Source organism: Rhincodon typus, chromosome 19 (assembly GCF_021869965.1).
Source record: "Rhincodon typus isolate 14 chromosome 19, sRhiTyp1.1, whole genome shotgun sequence".
In the NCBI taxonomy this organism is placed as follows: domain Eukaryota; kingdom Metazoa; phylum Chordata; class Chondrichthyes; order Orectolobiformes; family Rhincodontidae; genus Rhincodon; species Rhincodon typus.
This window is the reverse complement of record NC_063350.1, coordinates 28,225,953-28,248,361: the sequence shown is the minus strand read 5'-3', so window position 1 is coordinate 28,248,361 and position 22,409 is coordinate 28,225,953. Positions and strand designations below refer to the sequence as shown.

The window sequence follows — 22,409 nt, the reverse complement described above, 5'->3', positions numbered from 1 at the left end:
CGATTCCAGCCTTCAGGTGACTGTCTGTGTGGAGTTTGCACATTCTCCCCATGTCTGCATGGATTTCGTCCAGGTGCTCTTTTTTACTCATTTAATGGGATGAGGGCATCGCTGGCTCGGCAGCATTTATTGCCCAGAGGGCAGTTCAGTTCAGAGTCAACCACATTGCTGTGGGTCTGGAGTCACATGTAGGCCAGACAGGTAAGGATGGCAGTTTCCTTCCCTAAAGGACATCAGTGAACCAGATGAGTTTTTCCAACAATCAACAATCGATTCATGGTCATCATTAGATTCTTAATTCCAGATATTTTATTGAATACAAATTCCAACATCTGCCATGACAGGATTCGAACTTGGGTCCCCAGAACGTATCAGGGTCTCTGGATTAACAGTCCAGCAATAATACCACTAGGCCATCACCTCCTCTAGTCCAAAGATGTGCAGGTCCAAAGGTTTCCTCCCACAGTCCAAAGATGTGCAGGTGAGATGGATTGGACATGCTAAATTGTCCCATAGTGACTAGGGATTGCAGGCTAGGTGGATTAGCCATGGGAAATGCAGGGTTACAGGGTGGGTCTGAGTGAGATGCTCTTCAGAGTGTCAATGTGGACTCAATGGGATGAATGACCTGCTTCCACGCTGTAGAAATTCTATGATTTGCAAGGAAAAGGTTGTTTGGATAGAGACGTCCAGTCTACAATACTGTCATTGGGAGCTCACATGATACAGGTTGTAGGTGCAAAGAATTTTCAATACAACATTAGAAATAACTTGACTGAAGAGCAACAACACATCTCTCTGTCTCTCTCTCTCTGTCTCTTTGCTTCTCTGAAACTCCTCATAAAAAGGACATGAGTTGAAAACACATCAGATATCTTTGTGTGTTCGGGTGCCGTCAACCCTTTTAGTGATTCTAGCATGGATGAAGATAGTGTTTAGTTGAGTTAACAAAATTTCTGCGACTGTTTACAGATTGCATGAATTTTGTCCTACATTACTAAAGAGATGGCTAGGAGTACAATGTGCCTCAGGTCTGCTTTCTACAGGGAAAAAATATAAAAGAGACCTAAGGGGCAACTTTCTCACACAGAGAGTGGTGCGTGTATGGAATGAACTGCCAGAGGAAGAGGTGGAGACTAGTACAATTACTACATTTAAAAGGCATCTTAATGGGTATATGAATAGGAAGGGTTTAGAGGGTTATGGGCCAAATGCTGGCAAATGGGACTAGATTGATTTAGGATATCTGGTTGACATGGACGAGTTAGACTGAAGAGTCTGCTTCCATGCTGTACAGCTCAATGACTCTATTTCACAGTTCTAGTATCTTCAGCATTTTGTTTTTGTCTAACTTCTTTTAGTTTGCAACATTTAGAAATCGTGCTAGTCACTGTTGTTGATTAAGCTGTGGCAGTTACCCACTGTCTACACCACACTGCCACTCACTATGTAGTGTCTGTGGGTGTCTTCAAGGTTGCAGTGTTGTAATTTGGATGAGGATAGCCTCTGGTCTAATGAGAAGAGGTTTGTTGAGTAAATAATGTGAAGTTTATTGCAACACTGCAACTATTTACACATTATGGACTATGACCTACATTATTACAGAGACTACTAGGCGTACACTCACCTCAGGTCTGTCTCATACAAGCTCATCTTGACTGATCAAGTCTCTGTGACATCATCACATAGGTGGTACTTAATAGGACTCAATCAAGTTTTAGCACATTAAGATCCATATGCAACAGAATTCTTCACCACTCATGGAGGGTTCTTACAGAAGGTATTAGAATCAACATTGCTGTCGCCAGAAAAGAGAGTTCAGCCGCCATGACTGATCCATCAAGTTCCCTATTGCCAATAGCTTGTGTACGCAAAGTACTTTTGGCTACAAGTTGATATTTGAAACAATCCATGAATAATTATTTTTGCTGATTTTAACTGTCATTTGGCTGAAGTATTTTTAAGATAATACTCTGCAGAAACTTTTTTTTCAGATGTGGGAGTATTATGTGTGTATTCTAGTCTTCAGGAAGGGTAGTTATATATATATATTTGCTTATCTAACTCTTTTCGTAATAACCATTGTATCTTTGCTTGTGTAAATTTTGGTTGTAATATACCATACACTGCTTGTTAATTAAACAAATATGGCTGGCTTGTTTCTGGTACGGAATTCCTTATAACAACTTTTTTGAAATTCAAACTTTGTTACAATCAGTGGAGGGGCAGGTCTAGGAAAGGAATCAGTTCACCCTTCCAACCAAATATAATACTGGGGCTTATGTTCAGCACTGAATCCATAGATGAACTGGTGTAACTGAAAATGGGGAAAATTATTTAAGAAAAAAGACGACATCTTGGGTACTGAAGTAAATTCCTATGAACTAAAATGCCTAGATTTGAAGTGACTCTGCTTTGATAACAGCATGGAATAAATTTATACGGTTTCTCAATTTTCCATCTCTGGGAAGAGTTTTTCTCTATATACTATGTCCAGGTCACTCATAATTTTGAACACTTCTATCAAACCACCTCTTAGCCTTCCTTCCTCCAAGAATTCTAACCTCTCAAATCTATCTCTGTGTCTGAAGTTCCTCATCACTTTAACCATTCTGATGAATCTTTTCTACAGTCAATCTATCACTTTCACATCCTTCCTAAAGTGAAGCCCTTAGAAGCAGATGCAATAGTCAGTTGAGACCGTACCAGTGTTCTATACATAACATCTTTGCTTTTGAACTCTTTGCTCCTGTTAATAAAGCCTAGCTTAATGTATGCTTTCCTGCCACCTTCAATGATTTATGCACATATACACCCAGGTCCTTCTGCTCCCATACCCCCTTTAGAATTAAATCCTCATATTGTAGCATACCTCTGCATTCTTTTGACTTAACTGAATGATTTCTTTTCAAAGAAAGACTCCTCTGCATTAAATTTCATCTGTCTTTGTCCACCCAATAACCAACCCTGTCAATGTCCTTCTGAAGTTCCACACTATCCTTCCCACAGTGTACAGTAGTTCCAAGTTTTGGGTAATCTGAAAATTTTGAAATTGTTCCCTAAAAAATAAGGTCTAAATAATTACAAGGATAGACTGAAAAAGCTATGGCTTATTTTTGTTAAAGAGAGGAGAAAGTCAAGAGAGCTTTGGACAGTTGTGGTGAGGATCATGAAAGATCAACAGAATGGTGAGAGAGAAAAGGGAATAAAAGCTTATACTCTTTGGCAGAGGAACTAGCAAAAAGAGTAAAAGGCAACAGAAGAAAAAGACATTTTCATGCAATAAAGTAGTTAGGACCTGGAATGCATTAAGTGAATGGTGCAGGCGGATTGAATCTGGCTTTCAAAGGGCACTTAGATAAGTACCTGAAGATAAGGAATTTGAGGTACAGAAATAGTGTGCAACTAACTGAACTGCCCTTGCAGAGAATTAGTACTAATGTGATTAAGTGATTGACCTTTTTGTGCTATAAATTCAGTTTATCATGCTTTGTACCAAAGTGATTAAAAGCAGATTCACACACATCACTTCACACATTGTAAGCTCAAGTTTAGAAAGTAAGTGAATGATGGTTGGGCCTTGTCAATGATCATTAACCTCTGATATAAATTTATTAACATGACAGAATGTACAGGATATATATAGCTACGCAAAATGTTTTTGTAACTGTTACTTACCAAACAGTGCACCAGCACAGGATGGTGCTAAATCTTGAACATTGACAGTTACCCCACTATGAAAACAAAGAGAACAGCAAAATACTTCAACTTTACTTTTTTGCACAATGCATTCATCTGGAATAAAATTAAATCTATTTAGCACTAACTCTGCATCAGGTAAATAAAATTTGCAAGCTTTCCGAAAAAAGGTCCTTTAATCATTTATTTGAAAATTCAATTTCAAAACTAGAACTCAATTTAGTAATTCACGATTTGTTACTGTCTGCACAAAACTAACCAGCTTGCATTTGTGCACATTTATCACATTCTCAGGCATTCAAAAGTGCTTTACAATCAATGGAGTTTCTGAAGGGCATTTGTTATTGTTAAAATGCGGCAGACAAATTGAAAATAGCAAGATCCCAGAAACGGCAACTGAGATAAATAACCAGATAATCTGTTTTTTACTGCCACTGTTTGAGGAAAAAAATAATGCCATGGAATTATCCCTGACAACCTGATCAGACACACAAGATCTCAATGTAATGTTCGACAAGAAAGACTTGCAGTTAAAAGCATTATTCATGTAATCCAGACATGTAAAGCACTTCATAGCTCATGACTGATCTTTGAAATGTTATTTTCTAAGGCAATTGTATCAGCCATTTTGCACACAAAGGCCCAGAAACAGGAAAGGAATAAATAGCTACATCATCTAATTGAATGGATTAGGATTAAAATACAAATGTTGGACGTGATACCAGTTTACTTTAAAATGAGATGTTTTACATCCATCTCAAAGGCGGAAGCAACCTCAGTTTAATGTAACAACCAAAAGGCAGCACCTCTAACAATCTAGCAATCCCTCTAAACTGCACAGTAATGTCAGATGAGATTACAAATTCATATTCTGGAGTGCAGCTTGAGTCTATAATGCTCTCACTCAGAAGCCAGAGTGATACCACTGAGGAAAGACAGATCAGTGCAGGAATTTAGGAAAGCTGCACAGGAAACAGGGAGCAGCACTTTGGATGATGGCAAGTTGGCCAGGAGAGCACTTCTAAAATCAAATCTGGAGGTAAGAAAGATATGGAGAAAGGTTTCAGTGTTAGATGGGCTAAGGCAAGAATGGTGATGAGTGACGTTAGAGGTGAAATGAAAAAATATTGAATTGAAAATCAATTCAGATCCTAAAAGTATTCCAAGATTAGACAAAAATGAAGTTTAGCTAAAGAGGGTAAAATGTTAAAGGTATGATCAGGTAATGATAAAACCAGGTAAAATGTTAAAGAAGGTGGTATGTGTACGGTGTTTTCACTACATACTAAAAGATAATGACTATCGTCTAGATTGAGGAAAATGAAGGTGCAACCTGCACTTACATAATGCCAGCCAGATGCACAGAAATCTTAAATGCATTTCAGAGGCATCAAAGTATCCTTTTGAAATATACTGTGTGTTGTCAACACTGGGGCAGCCAAATTGCATGTAGCAAATTTTCACAAAGAACTATAATATAAATGACATCTGGTTTATGTATTGTTTGAAATGAAAACCTTAGCCAGGGCATTGTGAAAAGTCTCCTGCTCATCTCTGAATAATGCAGTAGGATATTTTTATGTGCACTTGGTCTGGTACAAGTAAGAGATGCTCTTTGTTTGTTTGTTGGATAGAGTCAAACTCCAATGTTTGCTTGTTTTCTTCATATGCTATTGTACAGAACTGAACTGCGTTTGTGACTATGTTTTTTAAAAGTTTTTTTAATAAATAAAGTATAATGTATATAATAAAAAAAGGATCTTTTATGTCCACATGAGATGGAGCCTTAGTTTAGTGTCTTACTAAAAGTTGGCACCTCTGCCAGTGGAATACTGATAACGTAAGGTATGGCTAGAACGTACAACCTCTTTGCTCAGCAATAACAAGCCAACCACTGAGTCAAAGCGAATACCTTAAGTCTACAATATACAATATCAAACTATTTAATAGATGGCCAGAGATCTGAAAATATAACGTAACTAATCTTAGCTTACCTGTGACTGAAGGTCTGAAGTCCTAAACTAGCTGATATACATATTAATGATTGGTAATAGCTGCCTGAGTAACTCAGTAATACTGTAAAGATACTGGATAATCCCATGGCAATCACCTGTTTGAAGGCAAACATAAGAAACTGGTTTTAACTGCATTCTCTCACACAGTCAAACTATTTTAAGAATGTTTTAAATAAACTACTAGTCATCATACCTGCATTAATTTACGCACCTTAGCGGTGTCAAACCCTAAAAAATAGAGAGTAAATTCTGTAATATGCAAATATAGAATTATCACTACAAGCAAATATTTGTATACATTTTGCATCCATATTAATATTTCCCCCATATGTTTTACTTCAATTTGCAGTTTCTTTTTCCTTTCTAAAACTCAGTGATCTGTGGACCTGATAATAATTCAAAACATTTATGACACCAAAACCAAAGCTTGTTTTCCATTGCTTTCTGTTGATTCATAGTTTCACAAGAAAGTTCGAGCTAGTTCCTCACTAGGAAAATCATTTAGGCCATTCAGCCCTCCTAGCCATTCAATAACATAATAGCTGAGCTGACTGTAACCACAAATCTATATTCCCATCAACCTCCAACAATCTTTCAACCCCTGATTAACTGAAATCTACATTCCTCTGTTTTAAAAATATTCAAAGTCACTGCACCCACCCCCTCACCTTCTCACGGAGACAGTTCCAAAGACACACAAATCTCAAAGAAAAAAATTGCTTCAACTCTGTTTTAAAAGGGCAACCTCTACTTTTTAAACAGCAACTCCCAGTTCTAGTTTCTCCCACAAGGGCAAACATCCACTACACATCTACCATGTCAAAACCCTTCAGGGTTTTATAGATTTCAATCAAGTCACTCCTCAACACTGTTTTTTATTCTTCTTAGGACCTGGGTATTGTTGGCTCTGCCAGCATTTACTGCCCATCCCTAGATGCTCTTGAGAAGATGGTGATGGGCTGATTTCTTTAAAGACTGTAGTTCATTCAGTGTAAATGCAATCACAATGTCATTGGGGTGGGGGGGGTTGGTTCCAGGATTTTGACCCTGCAACACGGAAGGAACGATAGTACATTTCCAAGTTAGGATGGTGGGTGGCTTAAGATCATAAGATGTAGGAGCAGAAGTCCGCCATTTAGTCCATCATGTGTGTTCTGCCATTCAATTAGATCATGGCTAATCTGATAAATCTCAATTCTACTTTCCTGGGTCATCCCCATAACCCTTGATTCCCATAATGATTAGAAAGCTGTTTATTTCAAGGCTGAGACTGATGGTGTTCCCATGTATTTGCTACCCTTTTCCTTCTTAATGCTAGTGGTCATGAGTTTGAAAGGTGCTGCCTAAGAAGCCTTAGTGAATTTCTGAAGTGTATCTTGTAAATGGAATATACTGTTGCTACGAAGTGCCAGTGGTGGAGGGAGTGAATGTTGTAGATGAAGTGCCTATCAAGTCAGCTGCTTAGTCCTGGATGGTGTCAAGCTTCTTGAGTGTTGTTGGAGCCTCACTCATCCGGGCAAGTGGAGAGTATTCGATCACATTCCTGACTTGTGCTTTGTAGATGGTGGACAGACTTTGAGGTGGGGTGGTCAGTGGATGAGTTACTTTCTACAGGATTCCTAACCTATGACCTACAACTGTAGGCACAGTACTTGTATCTTTAGCCCAGCCAGATTCTGATTGATGTTAACCCCCAGTACATTGGTAATGGACATAACCCCAAGCTTAGCCTATCCAACCCGTTCTCATAAGATAACACATCTAACCAAAGTATTATTCTAGTAAATTCATTTCTTAACTGCCTCTACAGCATTTATATCCATCCTTAAATAAGGTGACCAATACTGTGCACAGTTCTCCAGATGCAGTATCACCAGTACTCTAAATAACTGAAGCATATCCCCCTACTTTTGTATTCAATTCCCTTCATCATAAATTATAGCGTTCTATCATCTTTCTAATTACTTGAAATACCACAGACAAACCAGTTATATTTCACGCACAAGAACACTCAGATCACTCTACATCTCAGAGCTTTGCAATCTCTCACCATTTAGATAATATGCCTCTGTTGTATCCTTCCTGCCAAAATGGACAATTTCACATTTCCCCACACTATACTCCATGTGTCACATTTTTGCCCACTCATTTACCTATTTGTACAATCTCCTTTTGTCCACTTCACAACTTATTTTCCCACCTATGACTGTGTGACCAGCAAATTTGACAACCATACCTTCCATCCTTTCATCAAAATCATTTATATAAATTGCAAACAGTTGGCGTCCCAGTATTGATACCTGTGGCACATCATCTTCTCAAACACTGTCTGCTTCCTGTTAGCTGGCCCATCTTCTATCCATGTCAATATGCTAACCCCTACACGGTGAGATTTTATTTTTCGCAATAACCTTATCAAACACCTCCTGGAAAACTAAGTACAGTTCATCTATTCATTTCCCTTTAGCCATAGAATGGGTAACTTCCTCAAAGAATGCCAATACATTGGTCAAACATGATTTCTCCTTCGCAAAACCACACTGGCTCTAACTGATTATCTTGAACTTTTATAAGTGCCATTCTTTAACTTCTTTCATAATAGCTTTTGATATTTTTCTGAGACAGATGTTAAGCTAACTGGCCTGTAGTTGCCTAATTTCTCTTTTCCTCCCTTTTGCATAAAGGGGTATCAAACAGGAAGTAAACAGTAGGTATGAACAGGCCTTTTTTCAGCTTAGGAAGGTGTGACGAGTGGTGTGTCACAGGGATTAGTACTGGGATCTCAACTGTTTATAATTCATATAAATTATTTAGATGAAGGGACATATGGCATATTGCTAAATTTGTTGATGAAATAAAGATAGGTAGGAAAGTAGAATGTGAAGGGAACACTAGGAGGTTATAAAAAATACAGGAAGGTTAAGAGTGGCCAATTATGCAGCAACTATCGCTATATTCCAATCTAAAGGGGCTGTCCTTGATTCAAGGAAGTTTTAGAAAATTAGAATCAATGCACCAAATATCCCACTAGCCACCTCTTTTTATACCCTAGGATGAAGTCCATTGGGACTCAGGCACTTGTCAGCCTACAGCTCCAACAATTAATTAGTACCTCTTCTCTGGTGATTGTCATTTCCCTCACCTTGTTCCTCCCTTCCATTGCCTGGTCTATCGCTGCTTCTTGCATCCTCTTGTATCCTGTACAGTGAAGACTGATGCAAAATATCTGTTCAATTCATCTGCCATTTCCTTATTTTCCATTCTTAATTTTCCAGTCTGACTCTCTATAGGACCAACACTCACTTTGTCACCTCTGTTCTTTGTTTAATTTTTATAGAAATTTTTCATATTTCTGAGAAGCTTTCACTGATACACTCTCTATTAAAATTTGATCGTTCTTTGCTTTCTTTTATATGCTGTCTAAACTTCTGACCTGCCTCCAGTCTTAACAATATTTACACTTTTTCTTTAAGTGTGATACTACCTTTAACCTGGTTAACATAGTTAATCACCTTCTACCTGGTCAACCACAGACAGCAGGTCCAACCCTTGGAATTTTTCTTACTCGTTGGAATGAACTATTCTGTATATTCTGAAATATCCACTTAATACATCTGCCACTGCATCTATATTGACTGATTCTTTAACTTAATTTGCCAATTCACTTAACCTAGTATGCTTTCATGTCTTCATTATTGCTCTTATTTATGTTTGAAAAATAGGCTCGGACCCACTCCTCTCTCCCTGAAACTGAATAAAAGACACAATCATATTACGGTTGCTGCTACCTAGGGGTGCCTTCACTTCAGATCATTCGTTAATCCGACTGTACATTCCCACATTTCATAAAGAACCTGCTGTTCTCAGAAGCTCTCCCAATAACATTCTATGAATACATACGTCATAACTGATCATCTATTCAAGGAAAACTGGAAATAGATCAGGGCTGTCTATCAGAACAATAAATTATTTATTTGTTAATGAAATTTGGGTTCTTCAGATTTCCAATGTTTCAGACTAATTTAACAATGTTTACAATACAGCACTAATTGTTTTGGAAAGTGGAACAGGAACCTCCAAAGCCATTGTTGCGTGTCCAATGTATTCCATTGTAAAGTGGTTTGTGAAGTTTTGGCAACTAGTTACTCAAATGGTTCCACTATACTGACTGCACCAATCCTGATCAAATATTATGAAGTGATAGCTCGTGGTATTGCACAAGGCCTGAGGGTACAATCAAGTTGTCGGCGAAGGACAAAAATTGGATAGAAACTAGGGGCAGGCAAGGTATTAGGTTAAAGGTATTAGTTAAAGGTTAAGGGTTTAGAAAGGTTAGGGCTTGTGGGTGAAGCAGGGGTGAGTGTTGGGAAAGTTAGTTGGTTCACAAAAAAACTCTTTTCTTTAAAAAAGGAGGGATATATAGGAAAGGCAAAGAGTCATGGGTTTGGGTAGTATGTCTATGTTTTTATTGCTGCAGTGCCAACAAAATACGAAAATGTGCTATGCATAACTAGAAAGTTGATGATTTGATTTCGTTCATTTAAGTAGATCCATGAATTTATGCTAAGCAGATCAAGTTATATTGATGTATTGAGGTTGGCTGTGATTAAATTCATCAACTCCATTATTCCGTTAGAACTCAACCTTGAAATGCTGTATTATTTTCAGTTAAAGATTATTTTGTTTTCTGTTTGTTCATACAGTTTCACAAGAAAGGCTGAGCTCATTTCTCACCAAGCTTGACCAGATGATCAGTCAGAATGCCACCAAACAAAGAGAATGGGACTGCAACAGCCCAAGGAACTACATTGAAAACCCAACCCTGAAAGACAAAGACAGAATGCAATCGCAATGAGAACTTTCTTCTTCAAATTAAACCCAAAAATTATTCATTCAATCTTAGCATCTGAATGTCCAAAAAATTTATAATCAAATAAAAACTCCCATATTGTCAGCTGCTCACCTGTTTATACTAATGTATTCTCTTTTCCAATCACAAAGGAAGCGCAAGAGAGATTATATAAAGTTAATGTACATCTCAGAAGCAAAGAGAAACCCTATCAGAAATGATAACAATACTCTCAATGAGGAGTCTTGTAATAGTTACAAAACCCTACTGTATCAACATGGATAGTTCTCTGACTTTGTGCTGCTGGTGAAGCCTGTGGTACTGTACATGGAAATTAGGTATGCCGTGCAATGTTAAATAGGATGGTTGTTCTCTTCCTGGCTCCAGAGTGTAAATAGACAAAGGCATTTAAAATTTCAACTCCATAGGTGTATTGTGTAGTGCTCTCAGAGTATGAGCTGCAGCTGTGTTAACATCTTCCAAAATTATACAAAATTAAAGGAGAATTTAACAAATACTGTGACAAATTAAGGTAGCTTCTTGGAATCTGACAATCAACATGAAGCAAAAAATCTATTATTTTATAGTAAAGTACACCAACTTGCTTAGGTAAACAATTTCAATTACAACAAACTGTGCCTAGTAACAGGAACATCAATGAAAATAAGATAAAGCCACTGCCAGGCTTAATACTACAAGCCTTTCAAATTCTCTCAGCGAAAATGATGGTTTTGCTTCCTCTCTCTGGATAGGTTTTCCAGCCAATTGCAAAGCTACAAAGCAGAAATAAAGCTTTTTTTTCATATGAAAGCAGCCGTGTTTTGGAAAAAGTACAAAATATTCCCTTTGCTCCCTTAACTTTCCCACTGTCAGGACGACAGATGAACAAAAACAGAAATAACCTATGTGCTTCAATTTACAATTATATGGCTCCAGTCCCTCAGAGGTGAATTTACAATATTTATAGAGCAAATCTGCTGCCAGTTTTCAGCAGTTATATTGGGACAAGATCAGCACAGACAAAGAATTAGACTCTAATAGTTTCTAAAAAAAGACTTAAAGGTCATTACAGTATGCCCTTTATACACTTGTCAAGAAGTAGGAGAAAGAAAAAATGTTTTGTGCTGTTTAATCATAGTTTACCAAAACAGTATGTGTGAAGATTTGTCATTTCTTGAATTAAAAATGTATTACAACAATTCTGGACTTTAAAGATGTGGTCAAGTTTATGCTTTAAAGGTTTAATATTTGTGCACAGTCACATATACCCACCAATTAAAAATGAGCCTGTACAACTATTAGCTTTTTAATCTTGCTCCAGGTTTTCTAACATTCTCCATATACCATGCAACGTTCTTCAACAGAAACAGCAGTCAAATCTCTGCTAATATAACTCTATCCACGTGCTTTAAAAAGTAGTGCCAAAAAGAAATCCAATGGCAAATACTCAGGATTTTTATCTTCCTTGAGGGAGAAATGCCAAACCACAAGGGTTTGCTTCCTTTTGATGCTGTGAAGTAGATCAGAACCTCATCACCATGGTCACCATTACAGTTTACACAGAACAATAATAAAATGGACAGAACCATTAGAGAGATAGAAATTGTTTCTGCTTTAACACATATTTTTGAAGATCCTGTTTTGGTTAGAAAATAGTACCTTACCACATGTAATCAGAAAATTCTGAATGTCTTTTTTATTAAAATATAATTTACTTAATTCATTTTTACATCTTATAAAAGAACTAGATACGGTTCACAGGCTTGAGATAACACACCTTAGATTCAGGAAACGAATCATGGAAGAATGTTGGCATCCATGACAAAAGGCAGAAAAAAGTACCGCTGATGCAAACATGAGCTACAATGACACCCCTGTTAAAAAGACAAACATTATTAAAAGAATGACATGCAACAGATTAAATAACATAAATGTAACAGTGACAGAAAAAAGCCACAAATGTGAAGGGAACAGACAGTGAGACAGGCAGACTTCATAAAAAAGTTTACTATCAAAGTAACTCCAATGCTGAGGTGGTGAAAACTGTAAATTTCCTCCGAGATACAAAGGAGGGATGAAGTTGCTTTCCTTCTGTGATGGGGAGAAAAAAAGTTGTTTGAGACTTTAGTCCATATTTTAACAGAAGTTGTTTTAATTGGAACTGACAGAGGTGTAGGATGAGGTGAAACACAAGAAAAGACACAATGTGGATCCTTCGTTTGATTGTCTAGATGTAATCCATCTACTTAATTTGGGCTGTGAGCAGAGAGCTGCAAGGCACCAGTTTAAAATGAACAAGACATAATCAGAACTATAGATAGGGGAAATGATTTATACTCCCCATGTTTAGTGGAGATGTGAAAGACAACATCAGCTCAAAAGTCAATGCTTAATTTAAAAATCTTTGCAAAATCAGTGAATTTCTAGCTGGAAATAGATGGAAGATTACAGAAAATTAATGGGCTGAAATGATTGGGGAGGGTAAGGTAGCCTCTGTATTGTCAGCAGGCTGCTTTAATTGTAGAAGTTGGCTAATCAAGGGTGATTAGTTTCCAAACACAGATATTGTGGAGCTTGGTTGGATCACCTTTGCCAGTTAGGGAGCATTTCTACCAACCCTTTCTTTAGAAAAATAAGTTTGGGTATGGGTGAAGTTGGAGTACAATTCATGAATATGGACTATACACACCTGACCAATGAAAAGGGAGAGTTCAATGGGTCAAAAAGCTTTTTCTCACTCCTAAATTTTTACCCACAAATCCACCACAGCACACACAATCAACTTATCAAATGTTTGAGAAAGGAGGCTACTGGCCATTCAGCTAAACAATGTCAAGTGGCAGAAAGGAAGAGATGGGGAAAGATAAATAGAACATTATTCTGCAACAGTTAGATGTCACTCAGTTACTCAGGGAATCAATATAGATTTCATATTTGACAGCTGAGTTTTTGCTGGGGCTTTGAAAAAATAAAGGACAGGAATAAGGTGGAAGGCAGAAAAGATTAAATGACAAAAGGAAATGGGTATGGAACAAGTAAAAAACACTAAGATACATTCAGAGAAGATGTAAATTGGGAATACAGAATCACTAGCGCTTGTTATCCAAAAACAAAGTGCAGAGGCTAAGATCTGTATTTTTTGAAATACAGAAACTGGAGGCAGGAGTAGGTCATGTGGCCAATGAGCTGACTCCACCATTCAACATGATTATTATGATTCGCTATTTCAAAGTCACCTTCTTATTCTCTCCCCATACCCTTGACATCTTTAGCTTCTCGAAATCTATTTCTTTCTTAAATATATTCAGCGATGTCATCTTCACCGCTTTCTGTGATAAAGAATTGCACAAGTTCACCACCCTCCGAGTGCTCACCCTCCATTCTCCTACCTTCCAGCTTTTCTTTCTACTTTCCTATTGTTCATTTTCATCCTTGTTTCTCTTACTCTTGTCTCCTTTTTTATGTTCCTGTTCCCTGTCACTCTAGTTTGCACTTAATGTTGAGTTTGTAAGGCTGTAAAATGTCAAATCAAAACTTGAGGCACTGGTCTTGCAGCTTATGTTGACCTTCATTGAAATTATGCAGAATTGTGAAGACAAAGACTTGAGAGCGGAAGTGGTGCAGAGAATTAAAACGACAGACAACTGGAAGCTCACGGTCACACTGGCAGGCAAATACATCTTTTTCACTACTTGTCATATTCCTGTTAACATACCCTTTCATCCCTCTTGTCATTTTACCAGTTCTGCCCTCTTTTTTTTTTAGTTCATTCACAGGATGAGGGTGTTGCTGCCTAGGCCAGCATTTATTGCCTATTCCAGAGGACAGTTAAGACTTAATGACATTGCTGTGCATCTGGAGTCACACGTAGTCCAGACCAGGTAAGGATGGCAGTTTCCTTTCTGAAGGGACATTAGTGAACCAGGTGGATTTTTCCGACAATCAACAATGGATTCATGGTTATCATTAGACTCTCTTCCTCCTAGATCCCCTCCTTTCTCAGCCTCAATACTTGTTAAAACCTGTTGCATTTCATTTTTTTCCCTGTTCTGATGAAAGGTCATTAACCTGAAGCATTAAAATTATTTCGCATTCTCCAGATGCTGCGAGACACATCTCCACAATTTCATTTTTTTTAATCAAAAAGAAAAATAAAGTTTTCCAGAGTTTTTCAGGCCTTGCCACTGCTTAGCCCTTGTGTTAGTAAAGTAAATGGAGGGCAACTGCATTATCAGAGTCTGATCTACATATTCAGAGACAAACATCATTGTCTTTGGGCGGACTTAAAATTGGGGCAGGGGCATAGTAGGCAAATTCCCTATTCCATTTTTACTCCCCTGCCTGATTTTCACCAGACGTAAAGGAACTTCAAACATGGAATATAGAACATCCTCTCAGTGAAGCAAATTGTTGATTCACAGTCCATAGTGTAATTAGATTTGTATTCTTCCTTCATCTTTAAACCTTGACCACCATCTTTCATCAATTTAAAAGAGGGTAAAATGTATTCAATATTTTTTTAAATGTGAAGAAATGATACGTCTCAAATTTGTATCTAAAGTCCTTTAATTGTGTTTAAAACATTATGGATAGCAAAAAAAAAGTCCAAAGTCTGATAGCTGTGCCACAACTGAGCCACAGACATAAACTCTTAATATCAATCTACCCACTCATGAAACAATTCAAATTAACTACTAGGCATCTGCAGAGTACATAACTGTTAATTATAATGTAAATGCTGCCATCTAGAGACTAGAAAACCTTTTCTGTAAAAGGGAAATCTCATCTCAGTAAGCTAGTGTAGTACAAGAAGTTCAAATTTCACTTAAAAAAAAACTTTTCCAAATACTTAATCACAGCATCCTGAAATGTCATTTCCTATAGACAAAATAAAATCACCAAAGATTACTTTACATGCTGCGTAATGTTTGGTAATAGCTGCATGTTATGCCTTTGCTAATTGGTATCCAGCATTATGCACACTTGCAATATCGTGATATATCCAGCGTGTGCTGAATTGTGCTGTCAAATATTTGTTAAAAATGCCTAGTGACAAATTGGCAGATGATCAATACAACTTAACTTTTTTGTAATCAATAAAACATGCATTTTATAGCACCTTTAAAATAGAAGACTCGAGGTAAGCATCAAAAGCGATACGATAATCTCAAAAAAGGACGTTATGTCATTTGAAGTCAATAGATTGTCAATACTAACAGACCAACCCTCACATGCTGCAATCATTCCTATAACAATTCAAAAGTACAAGCCTAAAGGAAGAAAATAGAACAGAAGAAAGGAAAATCCTTTTAAGTGATGAATGAAAAGGTTCCTAGTGGATTTGTGGTACATATGGTAGCTATGCAAATTAGAACGTCCTATATGGTTACTTAAATTAATCGTAATGTTACTTTCTTAAATATCAATTGCAGAATTGACTAGATTATCTTTTTCCCTTCATATATTCAGATTTTAATACATTACAACTAGGGTTTTTTAAAAAATCCCTTATCGCTCACCTTTGGAGATACAATGCTTCCCTCCACATTCTGGTCACTTCAACATTGGGTACATTTTGTACCAAAGGGTAACTTATCTTCAAATTTGTACACTTACTATATTTGTTTCCAGAATGTCACAAAAGTCTCTTAGAGAGTGAAAATACCAATTTCTTATTCATTATAACCTCCTGTCACAAGAAGTCATATTTTAGGCTACATTTAAATTCATTTGAAGCTCAAGAGTTCAAGGCCCATTCCAGACCTTGATACACAATCCAGACTGCTACTTTAAGGCCATAGGAAGGAAGCATTGCACCATCAGAGGTTCCAGCTTCCAGCTGAGATGCTTAGTCTCATTAGGTCCTTCATTTGTCTTTCCAGATGAAACTAAAAAAAAACTAAAAGTGCAATTTGAAGAAGACCAGGGGCATTTCCTAATGTCTTGGGAAATATTTATATCTCATGTTTTAAAAGAAGCTATATGAAAAATAAATTCTCTTTCTTTCTTTCTTTTACCATCTAGAAAAAACACTACAGTCACTTACCAGACAGGAGCACTTTTAAACAGTTTTCTCCATGCGACTTTATCGTCCTTTGAATTCATTAGACTGTTGCCCAAACTTTCCAAAGATATAATCTGGTCTACATGACATAAATTATTATGAACGTCATAATGATATGAAGATAGTTGCACAAAGGAATAGAACATCTCACTGACAATAAAATTATAAGGCAGGAACTATAACAAAATAAAAATGCATATTTACCTTCTTCTTTAAGGAAATATTTCCACATACAGTAGGCCCACAGAATGGAAGGGAGGCCAGAAAAGTAGAACACAGTCTCCCAGCCATACCAGTCCAACAACACTGAACCAAAAGCTCCGATTATTAATGTCCTACAGAAAAAAATCAGCTCATCAACATACAATGGCAAATATTCATTCACTGCAAAGATAACGATTTTATCTCTGAGGGTTGTGTAACTTCTATGTCATAATGATATGAAAATTATTTGAATGGGTAAAAAATTGCACGTGCTGCTGTGCAGAGGGACGTGGGTGTCCTTGTGCATGAATCACAGAAGGTTGGTTTGCAGGTACAACAGGTAAATAAGAAGGTAAATAGAATTTTGTCCTTCATTGCTAGAGGGACTGAGTTTAAAAGCAGGGAGGTCATGTTACAGCCGTACAGGATGTGGGTGAGACAACACCTGGAGTACTGCATGCAGTTTTGGTCTCCTTCCTTGAGAAAGGATGTACTGGCACTAGTCGTGGTGGGGGTGGGGGGGGTGTAGAGGAGATTCACTAGGTTGATTTCTGAGTTGAGAGGGTTGGCTTATGAGGAGAGACTGAGCAGACTGAGGTTATATTCATTGGAATTTAGAAGAATGAGGGGGGATCTTATAGAAACATATAAAATTATGAAGGGAAAAGATAGAAGCCGGGAGGTTGTTTCCGCTGGCAGGTGAAACGAGAACAACAGGGCATAGTCTCAAAATTAGGGGGAGCAGATTTAGGACTGAATTGAGGAGGAACGTCTTCACCCAAAGGGCTGTGAATCTGTAGGATTCCCTGCCCAGTGAAGTAGTCGAGGCTTCCTCATTGAATGTTTTTAAAGCTAAGATAGATAATTTTTTGAACAGTAAAGGAATTAAGGTTATGGTGAGAAGGTGGGTAAGTGGAGCTGAGGCCATGAAAAGATCAGCCATGATCTTATTAAATGGCGGAACAGACTCGATGGGCCAGATGACTGACTCCTGCTCCTGGTTCTTATGTTCTAACTTTGGAACTCTCTGCTTCAGAAGATGGTGGAGACAAGGTCGTCGAATATTTTTTAAGACAAGGTGGATGGATTCTTGTTAGCCATAGGAATCAAAGGTTATCAGGGACAGATGAGAACGTGGAATTTGAAACAAACAGGTCAGCCATGATCTAATTGAATGACAGATTGGCTTAAGGGCCTGAATGGTCTACTTCTGTTCCTATTTCATATATTTGTACATAATTCCTCTGTCCAAGCAGTGCTTGTAAGGCACATTTATGGCAATAACAGTTTATCTGTGACACCTTTAACACAACGACTAAAATTGCTTATTTTCACTGAATTATTTTCTAGAACAGCATCAGAAATTTCAGTTCAATATCATGCTTTGAGACAGTTCATGGTAACGTCATGTAAAGGAGACTGAAAATATAACTACAGTTTCTATTTATAAACTGCCTTTACCACGAACACAATCCGGCATGTATGGGCACTAAACCAAACCCACAGATATTAGGATAGGTTACAGTAATCTTAATCAAACCTTTTTAAACAGCATCTTAATGGAGGACAGAGAGGTTTAGGGAGGGAATCCCAAAGCTTAGGGACTTCATGGTTGAAGCATGGCTGCAAATGGTGAAGTAATTAAAATCAAGGATGTTCCTCAAAGATCAGAATTAGAGAAATTCAGATGACCTTGTGGAGTTTTAGGGCAAAAGGAGATCATGGAGATTGTGAGGGGCAACGTAGATGAGGGATCTGAAGAAAAAGATAAGAATTAAAAAAGAAAAGAGGCATTGCTTGAGTGGGAACCAGTGTGGGTCACGGTGCACAAGGATGTTCAGAGACCAGTATGTTAGGAGTTAGGAAATGGGTAGCTGAATTTTGGATTACCTCAAATTTATGGAGGGTAGAATGTGGGAGGCTGGTCAGAGGGATATTGGGATAGTCCAAGCCTGCAGATAACAAAAGGATTCAGGAGTGTTTCAGCAGCAGATCACAAAATTGTTACAGCACAGGAGGTGACCATTGTCCTGTCACGTCTACACTGGCTCTCTTGAGTATTTTAACTTAATGCCAATCTCCTGCCTTTTCCTGTAACCCTTGTACATTGTTTCCACTTAAATACGCATCCAATTCCCTCTTGAATACCTCAACTGAATCTCTAACACTCTTGGAGGGGGTGAATTCAATAACCTAACTACTTGCTGTATGAAAACATTTTTTGTCACCTCACATTTGTTTCTGTTGCAAATCACTTTAAAACTGTGCCCCCTCATTCTCAGCCCAAATATGAGTGTGAATAGTTTCTCCTTATTCACTGTCCAGGCCCCTCATAATTTTGAAAACTTCTTTCAAATCTTGTCTTAGCCTCCTCCTCTTCAAGGAAAACAGTCCTAATTTATCCAATCTTTTCTCATAACTGAGTCTTATTCCTGGAACCATTCTTTGTAAGCCTCTTCTGCACTCTCTCCAGTGCATGCAGATAATGTGACACCTACTACTGTACACAATACACCAGTTGAGGTCTAACCAGCTTCATCATAATTTCATCATAACCTCCATGCATTTGTACTGCATACTTCAATGAATGAAACCTAGAATACTGTTTGCTTTATAAACAGCTCTCTTAACCTGTCCTGACACCTGACATAGGTACATATACACACGGGTCACTCTGCTCTCACACACCTTTTAGAATTGTATCCTTTGTTTTACAATGTCTCTTTATGTTTTTGTACCAAAGTACCTTGTGATTCTCCACACTGAAATTCACCTGCCACGATCAGTCCACTTCACCAATGTGCCAATGTCCATCTGAAGGTCTACACCACCCCCCTCCCTATTTAGAATTTTTCCAAGTTTTGTGTTGCAAAATGCAAACTTTGAAATTGTCTCCTGCATACCAAGATCTAGATCAATTATAAAAATCAGGAAAAGCAAAGGTCCAGTACCAGGCATTGGGAATCACACAAGAAACTTTCTTCCAACCCAAAAAATACCTGTTAACCATTACTCACTCCTCAATATCCCTCAGCCAAATTTTCATCCATGTTGTTACTGTCCCTTGCATTGCATAACCTATAACTTTCCTCACAAGTCTGTTATGTTACACTGTATCAGATGTCTTTTTGAATCCATGTACACCATATCAACAGCTTTGTCCTAGTCACTCTCTCTGTTACCTCTTTAACAAACCCCAACAACTTAATTAGACACAATTTCCCTTACCAAGTCCATGCTAAGTCTTCCAAATCAACCCACATTTTTCCACATGACTATTAATTCTAACCTAAAGAAATGTCTCTCGAAGTTTCCTCATCACCAAAGACGAGCTGGAGTAGAGTCAGGCAATATTACAGAGGTGGAAATATTCAGTCTTGGTGATGGTTATATGTGCAGAAGCTCATCACACTGTTAAAAATAATACCAAGGCTGCAAATGGTCTGGATTAGTCACAAAAAGTGATCAGGGAGTGAGAATGAGAAGGAACAGAGTTTGTGGTAAGCACTGAAGACAATGGTTTCTGTCTTTCCAATATTTAATCAGGGACCATTTCTGACAATCTAGTACTGAATAATGGATAAGCAATCTACAGATAGTGGAATGGTGAGAAAGGTGATGGCAAGTTCAAACTCAGTGTCATCAATTTATATTTGAAAAATGAGAGTGTTTTCAGGTTTTGTCAAGTGGCCTCAAACATTTGAGAATGAGAAGGGGTCAAGGATAAAATGGCAGACCTTAAGATGATTCTCCAGTCATGACAGATAAAAATGGAGACAGGTAAGTGCAGTCCACCCATACAGACAACAGCAAACAAAGCCCAGCAAGTCCATTGTCTGTTTCCTTGAGTGACTGCTTCAGCAGGGATACCAGAGTCTCAGAACTAAATTTCTGCTCATTTTCAATCCAGTGCAAATTGGACTTGAAATGTTTACTCTGTTTCTCTCTCCAGCACTTTCCTTTTTTTTATTTCAGGAAATTACAGCATTGTATCAGAAGTAGAATCTCAATAATGTACCAATCATAGCAATAGTAATTTCTAGCCTACAATGTTTCAAATAAGTTTGCTTGTTCTTTTTGTAATGCTGGTGATAAACTTATTTGTTCAACTCAGTTTTGTGTTAATACACAGTATTCTCATCAGTTGCCAAGTCTGGTCTTTTCTACCCCAGCCTAGGAACTTGACTTTTTGTAATAAACATGAAAGATATGACTTACCCAACCTGGGAGCCAGTGCACACTGCACTGTTGGTAAATGCTCGATCACTCTCTCGCACTTTATTGGAGAATAGACTTGACAGAGATGGGAAAAACACACCTAAATTTTCCCAAGAAACATACAAAATTTAACTTTTCATTCAATTATTATTTAACTCAAATACAATGATCTATTGAAGTCAAAACGGTTAAAACATTCTCAGAATTGAAGCATTTAGAACATTTTAAAATTTCTTAAACTCTAATTGTCGTGGCAGGGTACTCAACACACAAGAGGTAATTTTGCAAGACTCTGCTGCTACCTGCTGAATCTTCATGCTGAGAACAAAGGTTTGAAGATAGGTTATCATACTCAGGGCCAATTCTGTGATTTACCTTAGCACTCACTTCTAGTTGTGCTCCAAACTGGAATTGTATGCAGTATAATCTGAAATGTTAACTATATTGATTGACCCGATTCAGTGATTTGAGCTTTGCTAGTTTTGCAACAATGTTTGTATTGTTAACATACACTTTACTCACTTCCAAGATTCCAACATTATCTCAATTTATGAGTTGGGCTATGGTGCAATAACATCTGGTGCATTCTAAAAACACAAACAGTGATTTTGCTTAAAAATACAAAAAATATCTACAAAAACACTTCTCTTTTTTCTGAAGAAGGGTCTAGATCCAAAACGTCAGCTTTCCTGCTCTTCTGATGCTGCTTGGCCTGCTGTATTCATCCAGCTCTACACCTTATTATCTCAGATTCTCCAGCATCTGCAGTTCCTACCATCTCTCCTTTAACTCCACTGGTGAGTGCATCATGCAGTGCATTACTAAACCATAATCAGGAAGATCACAAATTAAAATTTTTTTTAATCAGTATGAAATGAGACGGAAAGCAAATCTGCATTGTTCCAGCTCCTGCTATTTAACGACTACCGTAAGTGTCAAGCAAGGATACAGCTGTAGTCAATTTATATAAACCCCAGGGGCTAATATCTGACAAATTCTCAAACAAAGAATAGTCTTTTGATCAAAGTGTCAGGATAACAATGGAACAATAAACCACCCACTAAAATTAGGGTAGAGGGTCATGAGGGAAACCAGTACAGGAAGAGCAAGTTTAATAGACAATGACATTTTTACATATTTTTTAACTTCCAAAAAGCAATGAGAAACATAATGGACTGGATTTTGTTACAAGGTTAATGATGAAGCTAACAGTACAGCAATTCTGCTGCCAACACACGTGCAGTTGAGCATTCAAAACCAAACATTTTCAGAGAAATCTTGATCCTCATCGGGGTGCACTGTTGCAGTTCTCCACAACAAATTCAACACTGAAATGAAATGAGGTCAGAAATCACACGAC

General features: G+C 37.6%; 1 protein-coding gene across 1 annotated transcript; it reads right to left on the bottom strand.

Annotated features, from left to right (window-relative positions):
• Nucleotides 1–3,315: 3,315 nt before the first annotated feature.
• Nucleotides 3,316–21,153, bottom strand: slc17a9b (solute carrier family 17 member 9b; the record flags this gene model as incomplete). The annotated part of the gene is made up of 8 exons (XM_048608358.1): nt 3,316–3,734; nt 5,694–5,809; nt 5,908–5,942; nt 10,449–10,536; nt 12,341–12,437; nt 16,610–16,706; nt 16,832–16,962; nt 21,050–21,153. Coding segments are annotated over 8 exons (732 nt in total), but the record flags the coding sequence as incomplete, so codon positions are not given.
• Between the last annotated feature and the right edge of the window lie 1,256 nt (nt 21,154–22,409).